The 24997-nt window shown below is 48.3% G+C and overlaps 1 protein-coding gene across 6 annotated transcripts; it reads right to left on the bottom strand.

Annotated features, from left to right (window-relative positions):
- Window positions 1–257: 257 nt before the first annotated feature.
- phldb2b (pleckstrin homology-like domain, family B, member 2b) lies at window positions 258–24812 on the bottom strand. 6 transcript variants are annotated; one of them, XM_086101694.1, is made up of 24 exons: window positions 24456–24798; window positions 23325–23402; window positions 21688–21744; window positions 21252–21375; window positions 20784–20882; window positions 20435–20518; window positions 15944–16063; window positions 13975–14159; window positions 12733–13851; window positions 10652–10993; window positions 9616–9777; window positions 9326–9463; window positions 8181–8309; window positions 7492–7647; window positions 7300–7410; window positions 6995–7069; window positions 5472–5615; window positions 5255–5354; window positions 4406–4556; window positions 3090–3180; window positions 2745–2891; window positions 2252–2471; window positions 2070–2155; window positions 258–1971 (listed from the first exon to the last, which is right to left on the bottom strand). In XM_086101694.1, exons 1-24 carry the CDS (start codon window positions 24489–24491, stop codon window positions 1831–1833), a joined length of 4095 nt encoding a protein of 1364 aa, XP_085957820.1. In that variant the 5' UTR covers window positions 24492–24798; the 3' UTR covers window positions 258–1830. The 6 variants fall into 6 exon arrangements, with proteins under 6 accessions (XP_085957820.1, XP_085957821.1, XP_085957823.1 ...); XM_086101695.1 differs by lacking the exon at window positions 6995–7069 and having other exon boundaries at window positions 24456–24799; XM_086101697.1 differs by lacking the exon at window positions 8181–8309 and having other exon boundaries at window positions 24456–24797.
- Window positions 24813–24997: the final 185 nt, after the last annotated feature.

The following is a 24997-nucleotide window of genomic DNA, read 5'->3' as shown; positions in this document are numbered from 1 at the left end:
ACATACTAAATGCCAATGAGGTGTTCTTTGTATGAACACAAATGATTGTAATACTGTATTTGTGTCACGCAGGGGCGCGGTGGCCATCGGGAAGTTTGGGAGATTGCAGTCCACGTCGATTTCCAAGCTCGAAACGCTTTCTTTTTTTTTTGTTTAAACTATTGCGGTATGTACGTGGTGATGCAACAGCACGACTTTGTTGCAGAACGGACGTTGAAAGCTGCGTTGAAAACATCCACCATAAGTCAACACTAAAATCGTGAAGAAGAAAACGAGGTGTTTATTATTTATATAAAAATTCACAACCATGCAAAGACATCGCCACCTTCCTAAAATAAAGGCCAAAGTAGTTTTTTTTCTTTCTTTCAGGAAACACGAAAAACGGAATCAAATCCTGATTGTATTTCTTCAAAATGTCATTTCAGAGGTAGAAATCAAGGCTCCGTTTCCCCCCGGCATCCTGAGATGTTTCGGGCCAAAAATACAACTTTGGCCCTTCTTTTCAAAGGGTGACAATGTCGTCACTGCACAAAGTGACGGGAGCGCTGATTTGTGCTTGGAACTGACAAGCAAACATTGTCATCCAAAAAGGCACGGCAAAGAAATAATGAACTTGACATGGATCATACAACACGGACGTGAACTTTGGTCAAGAATTCCACGAAAAAGTTTGACATCGATGCACCGATATTGCTCAGGGCTAGATAAGATAACAAAACCTTTTATCGTCTCACAATGGAGAAATTTGCAATGACAAGCTGTTAGATATTGAGCTCTAAAGCGAGTGCGCTGTATAAAAAAACAAAACACCATTAAATTAATCCAAATAAAAGCAAGTGTACTAAAGCGCAATATTCAGCAGCAGGTACGCCGGTTCATATATGTCCCTCTTTATATTCCCCCTTATGCCTCGCTCCTCCGGGCACCTTAAACCTGCCACAATTATGTTTTGTCAGCAGAGGCAATTTGGCACAGAGTTTACAGAAACAGTGTTATGAAAAATATAGACTGCCGTCTATGCATAAACAAAAAGCCATCCATCCTTTTAGGCACAGAGAGAATCCGAATGCTGATCAGTGACTGCAACTGTACTTTTAAAATCACTTCTGGCTTTGAGGTATCAGTCTTTTTTTCATCCTGGGCGCCGGCGTGAAAACTGCGTCTGCGTCGTTTGTGTCGATCGGTACTTGGGAAGCACCGTGAGCTGCATGAACGCCGTTTATGAGAGCGCGCGCAGACACAAAACAAGTCCCTTTGGATCACACGTTTCCATGACAAACAGGACGCATGCATGCGCATGACTAAAACCTGAGGGAAAAAGAGTACAAAGCCAAACGATCGGGCTTTGCGGAAAAAGTCGCAATGTACATGCAATATTTAAAAGATGACATTCTCACTCCAAGTGTCATTTTCTGAGTCCGTGATGAGACGGTTACGAATGCGGTGTGCTTGCTTCTTCGGTATTTAAGCCCGACATGAAAAAGAGGTAGTGTCGGATAGACTGCACAGTAAGACGAAAAAGTCTTCGATTGTTCTCCTTTGTGTTTGTCCTTTAGTAACGAGGCTCGTTAAATGTAAGTAACAGGTAAATCGGAGGTGCTGTCAGATAGTTGTCCGGGTCGAGCAGATAGCTCGCTACATGTTGCCCTACTAAAATAACAACATAGTCTTCAAAATAGGCTGCCACTCGCATTGCGCTTGGCTACCTGCGTGTAACAATGTTTCCTCATTGACCGACTGGTGACACTTGGACAAGGTCGCGATGGCCAGAGATCGCCCCCCCCCCCCGAAAAAGCCACCAAGGCGTTTTGAGATGCTCATTCCGCTTGGCTACAACATGAATTGCGTGTATCCTTCAGCGCCTGTAACGATGACGTCCATCCAGATCCTCATGGCTTCAGGGGAAGGGGCCACCATGTAGTAAACCCTGTCGTGAGTCTTGACGCTGAAGGTGAGGGAGGGGTTGGGGCTCTAGAGTAACACAAAGAAAATCTTTGTGAAACAACACGACTCACATGAGAAGGGGACGCGATCCCCCGACATGGACACACAAATGCGAACACGGGTACCTTATGTGCATTCTTCAGGTGGTCATAATACACTTCTTCAATGGCTTGGAAGTAGATCACGCCTTTCAGCTTGGCTTCGTGTTTGTCTACACAAATATCACATCGCAAATTATACCTGATGCGAAATGACGGCATTGAAAGACACCATCAAAGAAAACGGCCAAATGAAGATGAATTCCAACCCGCATAGTAGGAGAGCGTCCGTCGATTGCGGTCAAAGACGAACCAGCGCTTTTTCCAGGTCTTGATTTTGCCACCCATCTTGATCAGGTAGCCTCTGCATGTCTTTTCAGAGATGGACAAGTGGAAGCACGTGTCGGCGCTGTGGCCCGCCGACTCGATGTGAGCCCGCAGGTCAAAATCGTCCTTTCGCACCGGTAGGTAGCGTGTGAGCGGTCGGGACTGGAACAAAGGATGGAAAAGTGCCAGGTGGCCTTTACTCAACGACAAACGATGGTGATGTTTTGACGAAGATCGCAAAAATGTTACGCGGCTTATATAAATAATGCCTCGCGTTGGAATTTTTTGTCGAATCCGTTTCTCAAGTCCTGTCGTATCCGTGACTCAATCCGCACGGCTTGGACAGGCGGGGCGGGGCGCGGCCCGTTGAGCGGCGTCGAGTGGAGCGGCCGTGACCCGTGCGGCTCGAGCGTGAGCTACAATTGAGCCTCTCACCTGCACTCGCTGCTTCTCTCGTAGTTTCACCTCCCGGTCGATGAGCTTCTGCCGCCTGCTGGTCTCCTCCTGGAGCAACTTCTCCAGTTCCTCCCGCCTCTTCTTCTCCTCATCCAGCGCTTGCTTTCGAATTTCCATCTCTCGCTCCTGAGGGTCCAGCAGTAAATCACTTTACACTGTACGACTACGGTCAAGCGCAAAGGGAAGGGGAAAGTGACCCCCCGCCCTCTTGCTGGGACGTTTCACATGCAACGAGATACGGCACCATTCTCGCGCTTGTAAATTTGCCAATCGGATTGTTGCGGCCAGCGCGTACACGCATCTCCACACAATCGCTCTTATCACCTTGTGCTCAAGGAGTCGGTTCTTTTCTGCCTGGGCTTCTCTCAGCAGACGCTCCATCTCCTCTAACTTGGCTACATTTGAAGTACTCGCACTGGAACACACAAAACGCTTTTTGGGGGAGTTCGTTGTTGAAATTCGACCTTATCGACAGGTATTCATTCTTTTGGACATACACTGTATGTAGTTCGCGAATGAGACCGCGCGTGACTGAAAAAGGCACACATATTCTCTCTTATCCAGAAGGGAAACGGATGATGTCACATCAGCGCTCCGATAAATGCTGCGCATTAAGACTGTGTAAACAAATTGGGGCAGGAAGCGGAGGGAGTGATGTCAGCAACAAGGGAAAGGCCTGAAGAAGAATTTTGCAGCCAAGACATGAGGAGACAAAACACACAAAGGAGGAAAATGGTCACTCGTAAGGTCATGTCCTGGAATCCAGAGTTTCCCGATACAAATTCAAGACGTAACAAACACCTTGCCGAATGCCGATTCGATATACACGTCCACCAATATCGTTATGCTGGACACCTTGTATACAGACAACATATTTTCCGCTAATTGTAAGGTTAGTGATGACTTCAACCGCAACACATACAGACACCCACATTTCATTGGCTTACCTTGGTCGACGACAAGGAATCACACTCATTGTCACTGTAAACCCGTACTACAAAGCCACATTCATCTTCTACTTCAAAAACAAAAAAAAAAGTACAAGTCAAACAGACTTTCAGGAACTAAGTCAGGAGCCTTCAATAGGAGGACATACGGTGCCTCAGCACTGCAATACAAGCCGTTCAGTCCGCTAACAGCTTAAATATGTGCAGAATCTATCTCGTGGAACAAGGGGAGGCGGGAGGTTCAACATTTGAAATGAATTTGAGAACAAAAAGGAGGGAAACGAGAGCACACATGGTTTTCGTCCAGATTGGGGGACTGGAGCCCAAATCACACTCGCATGTTGTGTTCATCGACCCGGGGTGGGGGTTGACCATGAGTATGTACACGCACACACACACACACACACACACACACACACACACACACACACACACACACACACACACACCCTTGCGTAACCTGAAGCGGCTAACTTTAATCAAGAGTGCCCTAAAGAATGTACAGTTGCTCACGCACTCTTTACATTAACTTTTAATTGGTTTGTTTGCGACTTTGTTCATTCTAAATGAAGAATAATTTTTGTGATTTTTTTTTTTTTTGGGTGGTGTGGAGGTGTCATTGTATTTTAGGCATTTGTAAAAATGTGAGAAAAAAAAAAACCAAGCCAGGCTGCACGCACGCCATGAACTGACCTGGAGATGTTGTCAGGAGAGCATGCAGAGATGCTTGTTTCAATGGAGTCGCTGCTATCCACGCTCATTGTGTCAAAGGCTTGGTTGTCACGGTAGTCGAAGGCGTCGAGGTAGACGTTCGTCTGGGATGACGCTCGAGAGCTCGGATGACCTTGACGCAAAAGACAAGCGGCCAAAACAACATTAGGCTTGAGCGCACAACTTGCATTCAGTGTGATGAGAATTGTACCCGTCTGTGTCACCCCCTCTTGGAGAACAGTTTGCCCAGCCGGCGTTGGTTTGGTATGGCTAAGTCCCGCCAGCGTGACCGATAATCCGATACATTCAATCATTCACCAACAATCCTGACTGTTGAAGCGCAATTCCTTCAAGAACATCCGGTTATAAAATAGCAGCGCACACAGGAGATGCTAAAAACGCCGAAAAATAAAAAGGTGCGACTACTGAGGACGATGGGCAGAAATAACGGCAACGTTTCAAACTCCAGAGCTCAGCCTCTGGCTACAGGAAGAAGAGCCAAACACACAAGCCGATCGTATCTGCCACTAATAGCAGACCCCACCCATCTGATGTGCCAGATCAAGAGACCAAAGGGACAGAGGGACCACACAAATGCAGAGAGAATCGCACACGGTCCCAGAAAACCTTTGACATGGCTTGAAGAGCAATTTGGGCTATGCTAGCGTATCAAGAGGAAGTTGTCGCTGCAGACAAATATCCATTTGAAACCACAGCGAGACCCTGTGTGTGTGTGTGTGTGTGTATATATAGTATATAAAACAAGAGTCAAAGGAATTTTTCAAACGGCCCTTGAATTACATGCAACTTTGTATTTGCGTGTCAACGCACCTTTTTGCAGGCGTCTGCTTTCCGTTTCCTTGCTGGATAAGGAGAGAATTCTGGGAAGAATGCTGCCACAGCTCGTGCTCTGTACCAACGGTGGATGGGCCTGAGAGCAAATCCACAAAAGACTTTGACAGAGTTGTACTCTCAGTCTTGAGGCAAATTTGAATCTTAACATTGACTTTCCGACTGCTGTACAAGTTTGACACTCAGGTGAGCCCACCTGCGTTGGGAAACTCCGTCCAAGTGTTGCACTGGAGTACTGGGGCATCGTGGCGGATGTCGCTTTCTTCCTGGGTAACGTGTCACTGAGATGAGGCCCGCCATCTTTGTCAGAGCGCTTCCTCTCCTCCAGCAGCCGGAAATGCTGATTCGATAGAAACGACACACATGAAGGAGCTTCGTCAACTTTCAACCTCACGTTCGTCAAATGTTCACTTTGGTGTCATCTTGTGGTTGTATAAAAAATGGCGCATCCGTTTGAGTGATTTCCAATAAGCGCACGGGGCCTGCTGTACCGTCTTGCCTTCTCGCTCAGAGAGAGATCAACTGCAATGGGCAATTAAAATACTGTCAAATGAATCATGAAATGGACACCACCAGTGGGGCACGTTTGAGCTCCTCAGTTTACATACCCCGCCATCATTTTTAGACCTGCGCTATCCTTTTCAGAAAACACGAGAGTGAAGTACATTTGGACGGGATTCTGAAACTGTAAGGCACAGCTCAATCATTGCACCAAAAATATCATGAAAGAAAATAACACTCTGGAATCTCACCAATTCCGCCAGCATGTACAAACTCATGAGACAAAAACGTATAGATCGGTCTGGAACGCAATTTAGCAGCGGCGCACACAAAAGTTACCTGCCTGTGTCGCGGATGGATCTTTTTGGCAGGAAGTGGGGGCGGGGGGGAGTCAGGGAGAGGGGATAGCTCTCGATATGTCACCATGTTCTCTGGCCAGTGCACAGAGGTTGTTTTGGAGGCGGGGCACGGATTTAGATTGGAAGAGGAGGAAGAAGCGGAAGAGTGACAGAGCTTTGGAAAGAGGAGAAATATCATCAGAGAACTGAAAAAACAGGAGGAGGGGAAATTACGAGAAAGCAAAACTCCCGAGTGAACTCGTATTAATGAAGCGCCACAGCAACACGCACCTCATCCTCTCCGATGCCATCGTGGGAGAGCTTTGTTTCGCACTCATGAGTCGGGCTGGGGATTTGGGCCTGTTCAGGGTCCCCGTCAAACTGTGAGTAGAGCTCATTGAGTTCACTGACAGTGACGTAGCCCTTGTATCACACGGAGAGAGCGGGGGGATGAGGCATAACATCCAGTCCAAAAAGCCATTCTGACAATATTAATACAGAGAGAGAGGGAGCGCGAGAGAGCTGCTTAATTCAATCGATCCATCGACTAGGAGACCTTGAGCAAAGAGCAGAGAAGAAATGAAAAGCTAAATGAAGACAGTACCTCAGTATTCTTGAGAAAAAGAGAGGAAACAAGAGGAGGCGGGAGGTCACACAAGTTGACTGGCAGACAAGTTGTGACAAAGGTGTCCCGGAAATTGCCGCCAAATGACTGACCCGCATGAGTCGGGGCGGCTGCGTCCTAGCAGGCAAGCACAAGAGGAAAGCCCAGCCACCATCACATAACAGGACCACCCCCATCACTTTGGCCTCCTGGAATCATTTTTCGTGGACTGTATGTGTGTGTGTGTGTGTGTGTGTGTGTGTCAATCGCACCCACCTCCCTTAGGGTGTAGGTTTGGCCACCGGTAAGGTCAGCATATTTTCGATCGAGAGGCGCAAGATTTTCTTTCTCCTGGGCAATATAAAACATGTGAGCGTGCAAAGCATTCAAGGCAAACCTCGTCAAGCACCCAAACGAGTCCGTAAATTGCTTCGGATTCATTCACTTCAATTAGCGGGGAGTCCCCTGCTTGGGAAAAAAAAATGGAGCTGGCAAGCTTTGCGTTTGAACTCCTCACGTATTTATTCAAAGTACGCCATTCGGGGGGGGGGACATAATTGTGAACGATGTTTAAGCCTTACCCGTTGTAACATGACTTCGAGATTGCTCCTCTCCTTCAGGAAGCTTTCTTTCTCTCGCTCAGCCTGTTGAGTAATGTCTGCCTCCTGCTTCTTCAGAATCGACAGTCGCTCCTGGAAAAAGAAAACACTTGGTAAAGAGGTCGTCGTCAAACGAATGGATCAGGAGCGCCCAAACTGCCGATGCGTCGGAACCTTGCGGGTCACGGTGCTCCGTTGATAGTCGGCGATTTCTCTGAGAAGTTCTTGTGTCTGGGTCTCCTTCTCCTCGTCCTGCCTGCTCTCTCTCTCCAGCTGCTGGAACTCCAGGTCCTCAAAGCGCTTCGTTTCTGTCTCAAGTACTTCGCAGTCCTGAGACACACACACACGCACGCACAAAAATCGGTCTGATCAATGATCAATATTGCAAATGTTTGTCATTGTAGCGATGGTACGGAACTACCGTCTATTGCGATTACATCTCATTTGGTTAAATGAGTTCATAATAAGACACGATAGTACTTGGGTATGTTGGTGAATGCATTTTCATCATTGCCGGCGGCACCTCGTAACAAATTAAGCCCCCCCCCACCCGCCCGGGTTCTTCTTTCTCTTGGCACTCGTTCACTGACCCTACTTACCAAGACGTACCTGCTGTAAATACTCATTTGTTGATATCTTTTTTTTTCTTCCTCTTTGGAATTACAAGGCGGACTGAATGAAATGGTCTCGCAACAAAACCACAGACAACAAGACAGTACAAGGCACCCACTTTTCAATCACATATCGACACCTCGTGTTAGATTGGCGTGACCCCCACTTTGCCCTCGTCTGCGGGGGTCCAGTGTCTGACAAAGTCATGTTGATGTATGTGCGAGCAGTGGGTGTTGAGTGCGTGTACTGACCCTGGCTAGCTGCTCCCGCAGGGGCTCCTTGGTGGCCTCGGGGCAGCTGTCCAGCTGGGAGCGCTGCTCATACACAATCTGAGCCAATCTCTCTACTCTGCCCTTTTCTGCCTGCAGCAACTCGCACGCCTGATACATACACATGTGCGTGGCGACGCCACACAAATGCGTGCCACGCACAAAGTGGATGACGCACAGGTGAGTAACACGCACACACACACACACACACACACACACACACACACACACACACACACACACACACACACACACACACACACACACACACACACACACACACACACACACACACACACACAGAGGACACAGAGAGGATGGCGGCGTTAGTGGGACTGGGGGAGACGTTGTTAGTTACCGAGGTGACGAGCTGAGCGTTTCGGAAGGGAAACAGGAAGGATTGGCGGCGGAATTATCATCTACTGTGAGGATGGAGAGGTAATAAGTAAGTCTGGGGTGATGAAAAGGGCTGATGGGGGAGTGCGGAGAGGGCGAGGGTACGGAATGGCTCAGGTGAGGGAGAACTCGCACAACGTTATTCATTTTAACATCCACAGGCACCCAAAGCCCGTCAAGGCACTCGGTGGGCTCTACCTCCTCTGAAGCCAAATTGTGATCTCATTCTCATTGAGTCTGACTTTCCCTTCATCCATCAAAGTTTACTCGGGGGGGGGGGCAATTGCGGACAGGGTCCAAAATGTCATCCTTTAATCCTCTTCCAAGTCGCACCTTGTTGGCAACGCCGGCGCTCCGTACGCAGATTGGCACGCGCCCACAATGACCACGCAGCAGTGTGTGTGTGTGTGGGCACGAGTTACGATGGCTTGGTGAGCGCTCTACCCCCCCCCCTCCCCGGGGGCACGATTAGCATCTTTATATTTGGATCGGAGACAGCATGAGAAGGATTAGCACCGTGGCATGACCTCAAACTGTCGGCGTGTCTTTGACGAGCACACGGTGTGGAGCTACTCTCACACCGTCCGTTTGCCATGTCGCAATGCAGCACCGCCCCCACCGGCTACGCGACATGAAAATCTGGCATCGAAAACGACACCTTCGCTTGTCTTTCGGTTGTGACGGAACGATGAGCTGTACTCTCCGGTTAAGCGTAGAATGGGAATGAATACCTTGTCTTTTTCATGCTGAGATTTGGCCTCCATGTCAGCGATCTTGTTGCCAAGTGTATCCAGGGCCTCTTTTTCCCGCCGGAGGGCAGCTAACTCGGACTCCCGCTCCGCCTCGACGAGAGCTCGCTCTACCTCCACCTGAGCAAAAGACGCATCACTGCGACGAAACAGATTGTCGGCTTTGAGGGTCTTAATACACCGACCGGTGCTTTTCTCCACAATGTCGATATTCGACAAACTTTCAAAGTAGAATTCCGGCCCTCATGGTGAGTACAAGAAAAAGTCCAAACCTCTCGGGCAGACTCCTCCATCTGGTTGTCCAGCTCTTTAATTTTCTGCTCAAGCTGCTCCATGTTGTTTAAGACTCGAATCCTCTCCCCCTCCACTCTCCTCATTTCCTCCTGCGAGGGCCCGGCTTCCTGTCCAAAGCGGTGGACCGCATCGTCGCGTGCCTGATGGCGCAATCAACACATCGCAGGCAGCGATAGAGCCGCCGATAAGGCGCGGCGAAATGCACATGCGGCGGGGTCACGCCGATAAGACGCAAACCGCCGTTTCCCGATTGCTATTCGGGCCATCAAATTGTTCTTCCAACAATCATTTGGAAGGGCTCGGCATGAGGTCGTCACACGTTGTCGTCGGTCACGGCGCCATATCTGGCCGCATTTTTGGAAAATGAACGGTCATCGAAAGCAAATGAGCTGTTCGCATTTCCTGTTGGCAACGCGGGAATGAAAGCAAGCAGCGCGAGCTCTTCTAGCTCTTTGACGTCAGCTTTTCTCATAAGCGAGAGCATGTTTTCGTCATTGGTGAGCGATATTGAGGTTCTCTTCTCCAACAAACAAATGGAGCCTAAACACCAAGCGGGACACTTAACCCGCTCTAACCTAATAAATGAGCTGTAAATATCTCGCATCTGCTGGCGGGTTAGATGAATGTTGTTGATGCTTATTGAAAGGGTGGGTTCGTCTCTCGTGTGCCAGAAAGAAGTCTCAACAGATTTTCGCGTGGAGACCGATTAATCTCGAAAGAAGCCGACAGAAGCCGAAGGTGCGCCGCCTCCTGCGTTCTTACGTCGCTTTCCTACACGATGGCGGACGACGATTGCGCAAGGTGGCATTTGCCTTCCGTTGCAAGGAGGCTGAGGATTAAGCCGAATCGCTTTTTGGCACATTCCCGATGCTTTGAACGCACACCGCGTTTGCACGACACGTGCCCTGACATCACCAAACCGTCCCAAAGAAAAGTTGAGATGAAACGCTTCGTTTCGGTAACTAATCCGGCGAACGCTCTATTGGTCGGGATTCCGACACATTTGATTTTTACCTCGTTTATCCGAGGCGAGGGCGATGGGGCGAAGCTGCGCAGACTGACGGCCGGCGATTCTGCCCCGCTGTCTCGAGTGCAACTACTGCGCCTCTGTCGGACCGCCGGGTCTGCATCGGAGTAGCCGTTCTCCGGAATAAGTCCGTTAAGGAGCGAGGAGCCATAGAAAAGCGAGGCCGTGTCGTCGTCGTCGTCGTCATCGTCATTCAGCTGGAGCTTCTGCAGCTCCTGGTTGATCTTTTGGAGGTCTGCCACAGCGGTCGCTGGATTTGTAAGCGAGCCGCCGCCATCCTGGTCGAGCTCCGAGCACAGGGACAAGATGGTCTCGAGACGCTGCCGTTCCTGGAGGGAGAACGCACACGTGCCGTGTGCCGGAGAATGATGGTTAAATGTGACCCAAGTGCTGCTTTTAAAACTACGTGGGGGAGCTTAGAAAGGACCGACTCTCGCCATGATACAGAAACATACGCAAAGCACAGAAATATAAACAGAGTCAACCATCCATCAGTGCAACGATCTCAGGATTGAGGCACTCGTTTCTAACAAGCGTTAAATGACTCTTGAAAATCAATCCCTTTTTTACACTACCTGTGGAAGCATTGCGGAGGAATAAAACGCCCGTGATTGTTCCAAAATGCGCCTTCTCCCATCAAGTCGCCGAGGCGGTTTGCATTCTTTGCAGAGCGTATTTCCCCCCGACTGACATTCCCTTTGAGCGAAAGCTTTTCGTTGCCACCGTTGAGTGCGGCTGAGGCACGGCGACAGATTACGGGGTGTGTGCTGCGGGCTTGACTTCAGCAAAGGGGAGGGAGAATTTAAAGCACCGGCAAGATCAAGTCATATTAGAACGGGAAAGACGTAGAAAAGGAATGTGGGTCAGAGGTGTTAGGATCTCTGCGTGCGCGTGTGTGAGAAAGAGCAACAGCAAGAGGGAGAGAGAGAGAGAGAGTGCAAGTTAATGAGGAGGTGGGCAGCTGTCAACTATGCTCTTCTAAACAGTGCACAAGAGCACAGGAAATGCCACCAGGAGAACAATGCACACTAAAGGGAATCGTGTTCCAGGAAAAAAAAAAAAGGGGACTGAATCGTAATCTTGTCAGAGCCGATGTTAGCATCATATTTTTGGTGTCGAGCAGAAACGCGTTTCACTTTGTCACCTTGTTCTACTCCAATGGGGCCTTTTATAGTCATCGGCGGTTAAAAAGGGAGGGGGGAGCACGCAAGGAGGGAATGCCAGAAAGAAAAGACGGGGAAGAAAAAGAACACCAGATGCCGGCAGCGACAAACGAATCAAAAAGATGCCAGTCTTGATTCGCGTTACGCTTTTCATGTGAAAGAGCAAAAGCCTTCTTTTCCCCAATTGTTGTCGAGAAAGAAGCCCGTCCACTCGACGGCCGAAGTTGAATTTTGTGCCCACTAGATGGGGGAATAATACACCGGCGCTGCCCTTCACCCGCTGCACTCCAGCGGCGCACTGGGTTGAAATGAAGCCGTTCTACTCTTTGGAGAAGAGTTTCAAACAAGCAAGTTGGAATTGAAAAAGCGACGATGGCTCATCGCCATCCTGTCAGGCAGCAACGTGGATACTTTCGCCGAGCCTTGCGGTCAATGTCAGAGAGATAATTAGGAGCAAGGCTGAGTGGAATTCTGCGGCCAGTTCGACGTTGCGCGTCGGCGTGTTTATCCACCTGCTGCTCTTTTGACTCTGCCCTTTCATTTTCGTGGCTTCGCGAGCCCACATCTGACCGACTTTCTCCGGGGCCCAAACCGCACTCCGGCGGCCCAGCGCGCGATTGACATCCGCGCGTATGTCACACACGCAAGTATGCAGTCGAGCAAAGTGAAAGGTTAAAAATAGTCCCGTTAGGATTGGCTTCGCGCCAGACGCGGTCTTGAGGTCGGCCTCAACCAACGCGTGTGTCGAGAGGCCCGGGGGAGCGGGGCGCGCCTGAGAAGGACGTTTTCGAGTGAAGCGGCACAACGCCTAGTGGAGATTGCAGCCGTTGCTCACTCGCCGTTTGACTGCCGTTTTGCCATTTGTAAAGTGTGTTGGACGATAAGAAAGCGTGCTTGCGACTCACCAGTCTCTCCACCTCCTGCTCGCGGAGTCGCTCCTCCTTTTGATGATGATGGTAGCCACTCAGTTCCTCCTTCCCATTCAATGAGCTGATGCTCCCCCGTCTTTCCCTAAAGCCACCCGGCGGGGTCACTCCCGCTTTCCCGAACGACGACCTACTCTCGCTGCGTCCGAAGCCAAGGGTCGGTTCCGGGTCCGCCCAAGGTTTCGCCCTTTCCCCGAACGGCAGCCCTAGTTCAGGGGCGCCGGTGCTCGCGGAGCCGACGGAGCCCGCCGAGCTCGCGGAAGTCAGGCTGAGTTTCTTGGCCACGCGAGGCGACGACGACCCTCCCGCCTTGGATGGGATCGTGAGGTCAGGCGGGGATGCGGCGGAGGAAGTGACGCCGTTGCAGGAGGGCAGCTTGAGGGAGGAGAGCGAGATAGACACGAGGCCCTCCCCTTGACTCGCGGTATGGACCCCGTTCCTATTTGAGAGCTGCCGGCTGGAGTTACTGGAGTTGTGGTTGAGGTCGAGCCTGGCGTTCAAGTTGTTGTTGTGATGGTCCTTGCTCAGTTTGTGAGTATCGGAGCGATGCGGCTGCAAGGTGGATAACGTCAGGACGCCATTGTTGTTGTCTCGGGGCGACGGGGACGGGCACAGGCGAGGCAGCGAGCGGCTGTGCCCGATTCCCACCGGAGCATTGAGAGAACCGGCGGAATATTTCCTCGTTCGACCGCTCGGCGCGGCTTCTTGGTTGCCGTAGCTGCGTCGCCCGAGGCGGGGGCTCGAAGGCATGCTGACGGCGCCCCCGTTCGATGGCGGGCGGGATGACGAAGAGGCGGGAGGAAGAGAAAGCAGTAAGCTATCACCGGCAGACGCAGACGTCGACGAGCCCCTGCTGTGCCACGTTGACAATAACGGCGAAGAGCCCGAGTTGTGGAGACGTCGGCTCTCGCCGGCGGCCGAGTTGCGAGCGATGGAGGAACGCGAGAGCAGAGAGGAGTGGTCCGAACGTCGAGACGGGGAAGGAGGGGGCGCGGATTTCGTCGACGCGGGGGGACGATCCGCACCGTAGAAACGTCGCGCCTGATCCTGGTAGGCTGATGACGAGGAGAGCGACATGATGGGTGTGGTGGGCGGAGACTAGAAGAGAGAAAAGAGAGGGAGGGGTCATCACAGAGGACCTGCCCAGCTAACCTGACAGACGCGGCGGCGCTCAAGCCCGGACGACCGCCGCCGCTGCGGCGGCGCTCAACGGCAGCTGACCTGCGTCACGCCCAAGTACGACGGGTCGCTATTGCCGTTGGCCCTCAGGCTGTTTTCCAGCGCTTTCTTCTTGCGCTGCAGGGTGTCCATCAAATCGCGCAGCTCGGAGGCCGAGCGCATGCCCCGTGTGCTGCCGGTCCCGCCGACCACAGCGCGGCTATAATCGCTGCTGAACTTCAGATAGTCTGGAAGAAAAACGGCCGGATGATTATTATTGCGTAAATATACAAGCGCAAACCTGACAAGTATGAGAAAGATGTCGGCGATGCGAACAATTTATCTCACCTTTGCAGCTTACCTCGACTGTTCTGCACATGGACATCATGCATCACATTCCATGTCTCGTTGTGTATGTGTGTGTGTGTGTGTGTGCGCGCGTTTCAAAGTCCCATAGTGTCCACCCGCATGCGTGCAAGTACACAGCACCTAAGAAAACAGCCAGCTCCAAGTGGTGCTTGACTTGACTTGAGTTCCCCGCATAGGTTTTCAAATGAAAAAGACCACAATGTATTTTGGGGACATTCTCAACAGTCCCCCCCCACCCCCCACCCCCGCTCTTCAGAAAGTCTTCCACTTTTAACCGTTTCCGTGTTGAGGGAGAGGACGGTTGCAGTGGTGGTGTAATTCCTAACATCTCATTTTTTTGTTGTTTTTTTGAGTTATTTCTGATTCATCTTTTTTTGGGGGGCCACTTCCCGCGAAATGTGACCTGAACCCGTTGGTCTGACTTACATTGCTGAGATTAGCACGTTCTTTATTTATTCCGTCTCACCTACCAGCTGGGTGGAAACCTGCACATTTCTATTTAGCTGTGGCCTGATGTGGAAAAGGAGCCATTACACAGTGGTCTCGCTCTTTCAGACCACCCAGTGTTTGATAAACCACACATAAAAAAAAAAACGTGGTACAACCAAACAACAACAGTGGCTCCATTTGAGAGAAAAGAGCATGCGTGTACCACATATATGGAAGCAAAGAGTATACAACTGGGTTTTTCGAGTGGGAATGCGCTCTTGTTGAGTTCCGCTGTGCTCGTGACTGGTCGAGCGACTTGAATGACTCCAAGGCTGCGTGAGAGAATGGCAAACCTTACGTGGTGGAGAGCAATGTGGCAGAAAATGAGAGGGATGGTGAGATCCCACTTCACACGTGCACACACACACACAGGCACGTTAAGTTTTGTAAGTCCATAAATGGGCAGATTTATACCGTAGGTCTGGAATGGATCGACTCCCTTTCTTTCTCCCTTTTCCTTTGTGTGAGAACAATCGCTTATCTCCTGCTCTGTCGCAGGAAGCTCAACTTTCAGTTCTTCGGTCACTAGACACATTACTAAAATGCTTTGCCATTTCTTTGACCATGAGGGATTTTCCACAGGACAGTTTATTGAGAACATCCAAACTATGCAAGACAATGAAGTTGGGAGACATTTTAAAATGATCAATGTAAAAGGTTAAGTAAGCTCTGAGGTGCGATCGCGCACGCACACACACACATCATCTTCACAGCTCGCTCAATCACCAAGAAGACTGTGCGGTCCAGCTGTATCACCATGGAAACCGATGGGGAACACACACACACATACACGCACGCACAAATCCAATATGCTTTAAATTCAAGCATGCTTGACGATGAGATTGTGTATTTGGAATAATATACGAGTGTGAGCTTCCATCCACCGACCCCTTGGCTCCCCTTCAGCATTTTTTTGCCACCCCCACCGCATTCCAAATCTCACACACCTGCGTGGCAACCGACAATGCAAGCTCGTACACAGGCTCGGATTGTGTGTGGAGACAGATGTTCTGAAGAGCAGAGCAGTTGAAAAGGGGGGTGGAAAGAGGAGCATACGTGGCAGCAGATTAAAAAAAAAAAAAAAGACTGAGTGGAGAAGCAAAGAAAACTCGTATCAAATATCAGGGCAGGAAAAAAAAGAAAAAAAAAGAGACTGTATTGTGTTTCTGTGTACCTGTATTGTATGCCAGGGCGGAGACGGGGCTCTTTTGTGGGAGCATGCTCTTCATTCTGCTTGCCTCCTCGGGATGGTTGAACCGGAAGAAGTAGGACTTACCGAGACACAGGGAATAACCTGAGGCAGGAACACACACACACAAGGTCAAATTAGAGGCAGCAAGACACTAATATTATACATGTGGATCCTGAAAAGCAGGATATAGCCTTCGTGCGGGGATATTTCTTCACAGTTGGCCATTCCAGACCGCAGTGTTTGCTCTGGCCATCAATTAGGCGGAGGGGGCCAAGTATTAAACAACACATCAGGGTCAGGACCTCGGTAATGCACACAGGCGGTCACAGCTGTCCAAATACTTCCAAAGAGAAAGGACAAGAGAATAAAGTTCCTTTCTGACAATCCGTCAAAAGGACGACGACGCAGCGACTCAAAGTTCGAGCTGACAATTGTTTTGCGTCAACACCTCAGACTTTCTGAACGGGGACGTACATTCCGGTCTACAATCGCGCCGTTCTGTGTCCACTTCAATTCGGCAGTCATCATCTTTTGCCGTCCGTCATGGTGCGCTCATGTGATCACGTGGCGTGGCTGCAGAGTTTTACAGTATATAGTACAAACTTTTTTTATTATCCTTTGGGCTGTGCAAAATGGGTTGATTGGCGCTCATCAACTGCTATCCTCTTCTCAAACGCGACATGACCCGTGACCGGATAAATGAAGGAAACTAGTATCCCCCTTTTTAGTTGCGCCCTCTGGTGGCGACTGGAATTGCAACGTGACAATTTAGCAATGTGGCAAAACAAGGCCCGGTCTCCCCTACCCGTTTTGAAGGTTTACCTTTTAAAGGGGGGAAAAAACCGTTTCAAAACTAGTTTTCAGTTAAAATGTGAGAAAATTGAACCAAGCATAAAAGCAGGAGGGAATCTCAAGAGGGAAAACGATCCCAGCGAATAACTCCATTACAGTCGGTGGGCAAGCAGATTCCTTGGACCTGAGGTCATAGCAAACCTCGGAGGCAGGAGAAGGATGGTGAGAGGACAAATGGAAAAAAGACTGAATTGTGGGGGAGCGACCAAACTCCTCCTTTCAATCTTCGCTCTTTGTGCAATTTTTCTGCTCTCGGCAGCTTTAGCAACCTAATTTGAAGGAATAGGTCACGGCCGCCTCGCGGGTGCCAGAAAGCAGCGCCTTGCACCTTCAAGCTGTAATTTCTCTGCGCGAGGCAGCGCGGCCACACACGTGAAATGTTGAGACTACGCAGCCCTTACATCAACGCCGTTTGGAGTGTTGCGTGCACATTGTGAGAAAGTGGCATCAAAAAGACGCTGATCTTTGGGAAGAGCCAACATTCTCCCAACAAGATCGAACGACATGCGTTTGTACTCGCCAGACATCAGTGGGCACGCTGCGACTCCGAGTAGCCTGAGCATACGAGCAATAACAAAGACACGTGCGTGCGCACCTCGCCTGCAGTCTGCTCTTGTCACCTTCAAATTTGCGACTCTCAAGAAACCTCGCCGCGTGCCATCTGTTAAAATGCAAGCAAGAGTTTTGTCCACACGACACATCACTGCTCTCCACTTGGTCTTCCCCGAAGACACAAATAAACATGATAGTCAATACTTGTATGACTCTCTTGATTAAGCAATTCAATTTTTTTGGTTTTTAATTGGAACCATTTGCTCAAGAACAGATTGATGGTTGCCATCATCAAGTTCTTTTTGGTTTTTGTTTTAAACACAGCAGATCACACAAAATGTTGTGAACCATCTTATTTGTTGTTTAGTGACACGTATTTCCCATGCTGAACAGTTCAACTCGGCCACAGTCTGGAACGATCTTCATGCAGATAATTAAAGCTTGCCAACTACAAAGTCCAACCTCAGAGTCTTTGAGGATGCAGATGTAGCCGTCTTTGAGTCGAGTCTGGACTCAATTTCTTCAACTCTAGATGTACTAAATTACACTTCTTCTCCCAATGTTACAGGCGAGGAAACTCTCAAGTGTTTCTCTGTTTGGTTAAAATCAGCGGGGCACAAAGGGAGTCCGTGTTGATTGACTCAGTCGGTCGGTCAGTCTTTCACACGCACACGCACACGCACCTTATCAAAAAGAAAATCGATCCATCAGATGCAGACAGCTGCGACTATTACAAGACGATTCAATTGCAGGCAACTTGCTGTAGTGACTTATTCTCCGAGAAAAAGAAAATCGATGCCATCAGCTGGTAAACGACTTCACTTCTTCTGGCTGCTCAGAGTAGTCAATTCATCACAAAAAAAGGTCAACAGATGGTCATATAGTGCACACAATTGACCATGCGTGCTTAGGACAGACAAAAGCAAACAGAGAAAGTAATCGGTAATCAAACCTATTATTTTAGGTACGTGCAGAACCTGAAGGTAAGTGGGTGCAAGGTAAACTATTTTTAACGTACATACAGGTGGAGAACAGAACAAAACAGGCGAGCCAAGCAGCAACTTGATCAATATACACGACCAGTCAAAAGATGGTACTCCCTTTCAAAGGAAAAAACATCTCCACACTTTTTTTATATGAATGTTACAAGCTAGTATTTGTTAGCTCATAAACCCCGGTACTAACCGTTCGAGTCCCATTCAGTGACGACGGAAGAAAATGTCTTTCTTTGAGCTTTTCACAGCGAGGGGAGGCATGCCAAAACACGTATGCCCGAAGAACGCGCAACAAAAAAAAAGGATGATCCTCACTCTTGTTAGTTTACATGCTGCTATTTGCTTCGCTCATCCTTTTCGTTACTGACTCATCTTTGACTCCGCGTGAAGAATAAACTTCACACTGATTTACATCCAGATGTGGACTGTACCAATCACATTAAGAAAAGGGGTGCGCTAGGTGAGTTTGTGCGGCAACCGCGTTCAGAGAATGGTCAAAATGATCGCTCGATTTCGAAGAGACTATCAAAGGTAAACAAAAGTCATGTGCGTCATTTCATAATAATTACTTGGAAAGGAAATATAACACCGCAACCGTTGGTAGTTGGTATGTTCGAAGATTGCTCGAGCCCCGCCCCCCGCCATACTTCTTTTGTCTATCGACTTTTGTTTTCTCTTTGCTGCTCCCTACGTGAACGTTACTCATCCAAAACGGCTTGGAGGTGCTTATTTCAAGAATATTCACCCAATTCAAACTGAGCTTGATTTGGGAAATTGGATAAAAAGCCCACCATTCGAATGAGGGCAGCTTAATGATGATCAAATGCAAGTAAATACATAAAATAAAATAAACAAACAAGCAAACAATGACTAACTTTTAACTTAATATGCACTTAAATAAAAACCAATGTTGCATTAGATTTTCAAAACAAATATAGCCTAAACAAATGTCGCAAAAACATTGTATAAACCCTTTTGGCACTAATGTGGCACCAATTCTTTTTTTTTTTTTAATGATGGTTAGAATTAAAAGTTTTTCATGTCTAGTTTTGCTTGAATTGTTTCATTGTTGCGGTGACTCATGGTGTTAAGCAGCAAGAGCACATGACTAGTTTTCAAGTGACTTCTGGTTGTTTCAATAAATTTTGGAGTGAAGGTAATCCAGGTCAATCCCAAATATGGCACAGATCACTTCCTCGACATCTCCAGTGTCTTGCGGGTGTCTTAACTCAACGAGAGCACTGCTGCTCTCGTTCTACTTATTGTTATGTATATATATATTTTTTAATTTCAAAAGTTTTGTCTTCTGTGACTTTTTCACAATGCCTCCTGTTGTAGATAAAACAAGGTCAATATTTGAATCGGCGAGGCATGCAAGAAAAGAGATAGGCTTGTTAATATTTAACCCAAAATGACACACAAACATGTTACACAATTAAAGTGTAACTACTTCACTAAAGTAGGCCTAAATTAGTCGCAGATCTATCTGAGTCGAAAGATACTGCAATGATCTCCAGTTGCTGGAACATGTGAGTCATTGGAGCAGCTAGTTCCAAACCATTATGAATTAAGCTAAACCAGAGGTACGTAATGCAAAGTGCCGGTACCGCGACCAACGTTCATGAGAACATCCTTACTTGTGCACACGCACTCACAAAGATATATGGAGCGTACAAACTTACAAGAATTCATGCATGTATAAATCATGCACACATGGAAAGGAATGCTGGATAACCAAACCCCAGATGACCACCGCCCACACACACATACACACATGCACTCACACACACACACACACTCCTATGTCAAAATAAATTAGATTTCCAGTTCTACGGTTGTCTTTACACTTTCCCTCATTGCTGTCACTTTTAGGTTGCCGTGTTGGTATCTCAAACACATACATACACACACGCGTGCGCACACACAACCCGAAAAAGCAATAGACTTTTACTTTGATGCACAGTCAGTTACAGTTTTGACTTGGTGACATCTCGCGATTGTTTTATTATAGCGGGTCCGCCGTGTCGTGTCCATCAAAACAAATGTCTTTTTCTTTTGTTCAAGTGAGGCTTACCCTGTGTGAGCGGGGTCGGCACCGTGACCTGAACCCCATCGAGACTGCACAGGTGACCACGGGGATCCAGGGTAACGACACCGCCTGAGGGGGGAAGGAGATGAGTAAACATCACAAGAGCGTGGACCAGTAAATAGAAAATGTTTTTACGAAACATGAAGACACGATTCTCTGTGAACCGCAGTCGTACTGACAACAGGGAAAAATGAATCCGATTAGTCCGTATAGTTCTAGTCCAATTCCGCCCACTCATTCAACTAATTATCCAATTTTCCTCCTGTTTGTAATTTTGTCTGGAATATTTTAAGACGCTCAAGAATTAGAAGTCATTCAAGGAAAGAAAACGGACCTTCATTGAAGATGAGGCAGTGTTCGGCTTCGATTCCAGGACCCTGGATGGTGATATCTTGAGGAATTGGGGCATCTTCTCGCCCTATGCGGGTCACGCCTTGAACATTAAGAATTTATTAATCCGTTTGAAAAAGCCACCGCTCATCTGCAATAATATAGATTCTGTACTGTACTGTACTTTACGATGCAGACAAATACAGATACGCACTGTAGAGGGCGGTAGACACCCCAAAACTCAAAAGTACTCGACTTGGTAATTCTCCATTGCTCTATTTCCAGTTTGTAATCGCTTGATGCTGTGACTCATTGTCGCCATCAGCTGTTCCAAAAGAACTTTCGACCCAAAAACCAAAAAGCACCACGTAGAGAATCAGTGCTGCGAAGAACTAAGCTGCATGCATCAAAATGTAGAATGCAACAATTTCGAGGACGCGATTCTACCGTAGGACATTCCCTTGCGCGTTACCTTCTTTGAGTGGCAGCAAGGTAATGGCCACACTTAGTCTGCCGCTACCCAGGCTAACCAGATGAGGGGTGGCCGTTTGGACCTTGAGACCCTTCCCTGTGTCAATCAGATCCAGGGGTGCCGACTGCAAACATTTACAATTGCAAAAGTAAATTGCACAATCAAGTAAATAGACTGGATTGGGCCGACAGGCACTGCGGTGACATCATCACACCGAGTGAGGACATTTGAACCCTTTGAGACCAAAGATCATTGACAAATAATTCTACAAGAACAAAGTTAAAAGAGTAAAACAAATACTAAAACAAGGGCAGGGTGTCAAGCGGTGATAAAAGCCCAGAAATGTAGTCACAAAGTAAGGACACCTTGACACCATGTGGACCTTTAGACACCAAGTAAGGGTATTTGGCATTTTAAAGCGCATGAATCAAATCACCTCGTGCTCAACTGGAGGAATCTGATCTGACTCTGGTTGTGACATCATCTCGGAGTCCTGCAACAGAGATTGAGATCAGGTCAGACGAGGTCAAAACACGCACATTTCGCTTCAAAGGGTACGACGGAGGGCCGCGGTCATAAATGGGCGGCTGTGATAAACGGGCAACGTTTATCACAACGTACTCAGCTGGCACATAAGAGAAACGCTTTTGAGTCAAAGTCTTCCAAGGGGAAAACCACTTAAGAGCAAAACAAGCATGCAGATAAATATACATTGCGCTCACAAACAAACGTGCACAGACACACACACAGACGCACACGCACACACAGTGGGGAGAGCTGCGAATAATGTCCTTGCAAGTTTATGGTTAGGGAGTGTCACTGGTCGGGTTGTGCTTTGTGTTTGTTTGAAAAAAATGAATGTGACGTGAATCTCGAGCGTAGGAGACCACTTTGTTTTCATTGTACCTGTTCGAATGACAATCAATTCTTGTTCTTATTTAAAGTGATTTTCGTTTGCGTTTGCCCACCTACATCATAAATGAAGGCATCGAGATTTATTCCTGTAGAAATTTTGTTCTTCCTATCGAGTTTGTGGAATTGAAATTGGAGATCAGATTTAAAGATCAGATGATTCGAGCAGGGGGAAAAAAAATCGTCCTCTTTTGTTTGAACGCCCTTCTTACGACATGCAATCCCACAATTAGACTTTTGATAAGCTGCATGATTGAGAGGCAAGTGGGCTTTTTTTTTTCTTCTTCTGCAACGGTTTCCCGAGCACGGCGGATCACCGTCTCAGGAAAGGCATATCAAAGTTGACTCCGGACCACTTCCCCGAATTCATTGCCAACTTCCTCACTGAGGTTGTTTCCTACGCTGCTTGAACACCCTCCTCGTTGGCTTTTCGCACACCCAAACCCATTTGCCCTTTCGGGGCCCGTTTGTATAAGATAGAAAGATCCACAGATAGAATCCCGCATGGGCTCCTTTTGTTGAAATGAAGATTATTGGCTTCACATCCCACTTTGCTTCCGATCCCTGTAGCCAAAGCAAACGGCAGAAGATGGCACGTCCGCTCGAGTCAAGTAAAAACATTCTTAAGGCAGACCTCTTCAGGAATGAAAGCGTGCTACCTTCTCCTTTTGTTCTTTTCGTCTTCCTTCGTCCTTCACAAAACGTTTTCTTTGTTGTTGCACCAGGTGAACTCCCGACTGCAGGCAGGCGCAGACACGTTTGCCGCACTCTTGTTCTGCTCTAGTTGAGTCCGGGCACTGTGGTGTGCCAAAGCGGAGCCTCTCATCTTCATACTTTCTTTCATCCCAAAACTATACATTGGAGGCTTTCCAAGCGTCTGGCTCACATGCCAAAAGGACTAAAACTGATCGGGTCAAATCTTTTTGGCTCCGGCTGCAAATTTTAGGTGTCAACGCGCTCTTACAGTGTGATGGGAGAGGACCGAAAAAGCGGGGAGGCAGGAGAAGCAGGGTGTACGGAACAAAATATATTCACAAAAAAACATTTACAGGGGCACACTGGAAAGACTGAGTCAATAACGCCAAGCCCTGACAAATCCAATAGCTCCTCTACAACAAAGGCTCAAACGATTGTCTTGCATTAATGTCAATTTAGTCATACCGGGCAGCAAGGACGGCAACGTTTGAGCCGCTGTCGTAGGATTTCTCTGAATGGAGCAACAGCGCAGCTCCTTCTGACCTGCGAAATGAACAACAGCATTTGATCTCGCTTGCATTTCTTGATCCTTCCGTTTCTCCCAAGCCCCCCCCCCCCCTTGCATTCCAGCATCACCCTCTCCTCCTCCCACCTGACAAAGCCATCATTGTCTCACAGATACTGCGTAATATGGAGTCCCCTCTCCCAGCGACTCCCTTGGCGCAAAAAGGGTCTTCTCGCCCTCCCCTTCGTCATCACGGCACACTCCCTTTCGCTCGCAACAAGACCGGAATCGATTGAGAGCAGAAAATAAGGCTCTCTAGCAGTCACAAAAACCCCGTGTTGATTTCGAAAATTGTGTATTTAGTTTTTTCGTTCTAACGACAACAACTATCCCGCGTGCTTTTCTTCCTCCATTCCACCAGAGTGACTGCCGCGTGCATTCAAGGTTTGTCGGTACTTCATTAGGCCTGTCGGTAGGTCAAGGGACAATTTCAGAATACGGACACAGCAAATCACCGCGAGATGTGCAACCCATTTTATATACAGTCCATGCTTCCGATGTGCCCTTAACATAAAGCAGATGTTTTCTATCTGTCATGCAACCAACCATAAAATTACAGACAGGACCATCTCCTCCTCGAGCAAGACTGCGACAACCTTTTGGGGTCACCGCTTCAAAGTACAGGTCCAGTACGAAGCCAAATAATCACTAGAATCAAATGAAGCAGCAGCAACACAGGCACCCGAGGTCTCGAAACGGTCAAAGGTCAGCGGCAGTTCTGAGCAAATGTGCAAATACGGTTCCTTGTCCAACCTAAGCTTATGGTATGTTCATATATATCGCGGATACGGCCCAATAGATTTGCTGTAGTCACTGATGATCTTGCAGAAGAGGTTTTGTATCCTTAGAAAAGATTGTAACCCACGTTCATCTTCTATAACTTGTTACGTTGGATATATTTGCTTTTGCTTGCATTCCTCCGCGTGAGAATCACGCTGCTCAATTTAAACGCCCAACTTGGGTGCAAATGTTGTCAATTCCTGAGCTGATTGCGGAAAGAAAATAGACGTGCGTACGAAAAAGGCACCGACCATGAATAAAGCTGGACAGGCCACTTCCGTCATCATGCAGAACACAATCCAGCCGCTGGATGATCCAGATTCAACGTCGCGGATCCCCCAAAACTCCCGCTGCAATTATAGTCCTTTCCTTGACAGCAGAAACATTCCCTTTGTAGCATGGGCGACCTGTAAAAGACTTTCCATCCTAGATCATGCTTACACACACACACAAGCACGCACGGCAAATATACACAAAAGTAAAAAAAAAAAAAAAACAGGCAGCCTCGGCCAATTGCGACGTGTAGAGGAATGTGACAGCAGCTGGAAGTCAAGCTGGAGAAGGACTGGAACAAGGGGAGGGAATCTGAGCCCTCTCTCTCCCTCTCTCTCTCTCGCTATCACACGTACACTCAAACACCCCACACAAAGTCAGTCTTTCAAACACACTGCATGAGGACACACACACAGCCTGCGCATAATAGGCAGGTGCTAACGGAGCACCTCAACTTGACCCCGCTCTCTCCTTCCTGCTGAAAGAGAGAAGCTCGATGAATTATTAGGCCGGTGAGAAA

This window comes from Hippocampus guttulatus, chromosome 21, assembly GCF_054856545.1.
Source record: "Hippocampus guttulatus isolate MCC_2025c chromosome 21, RoL_Hgut_1.0, whole genome shotgun sequence".
NCBI lineage: Eukaryota > Metazoa > Chordata > Actinopteri > Syngnathiformes > Syngnathidae > Hippocampus > Hippocampus guttulatus.
Note: the sequence above shows the minus strand (reverse complement) of the source record. Positions and strands in the feature narration are given on the sequence as shown.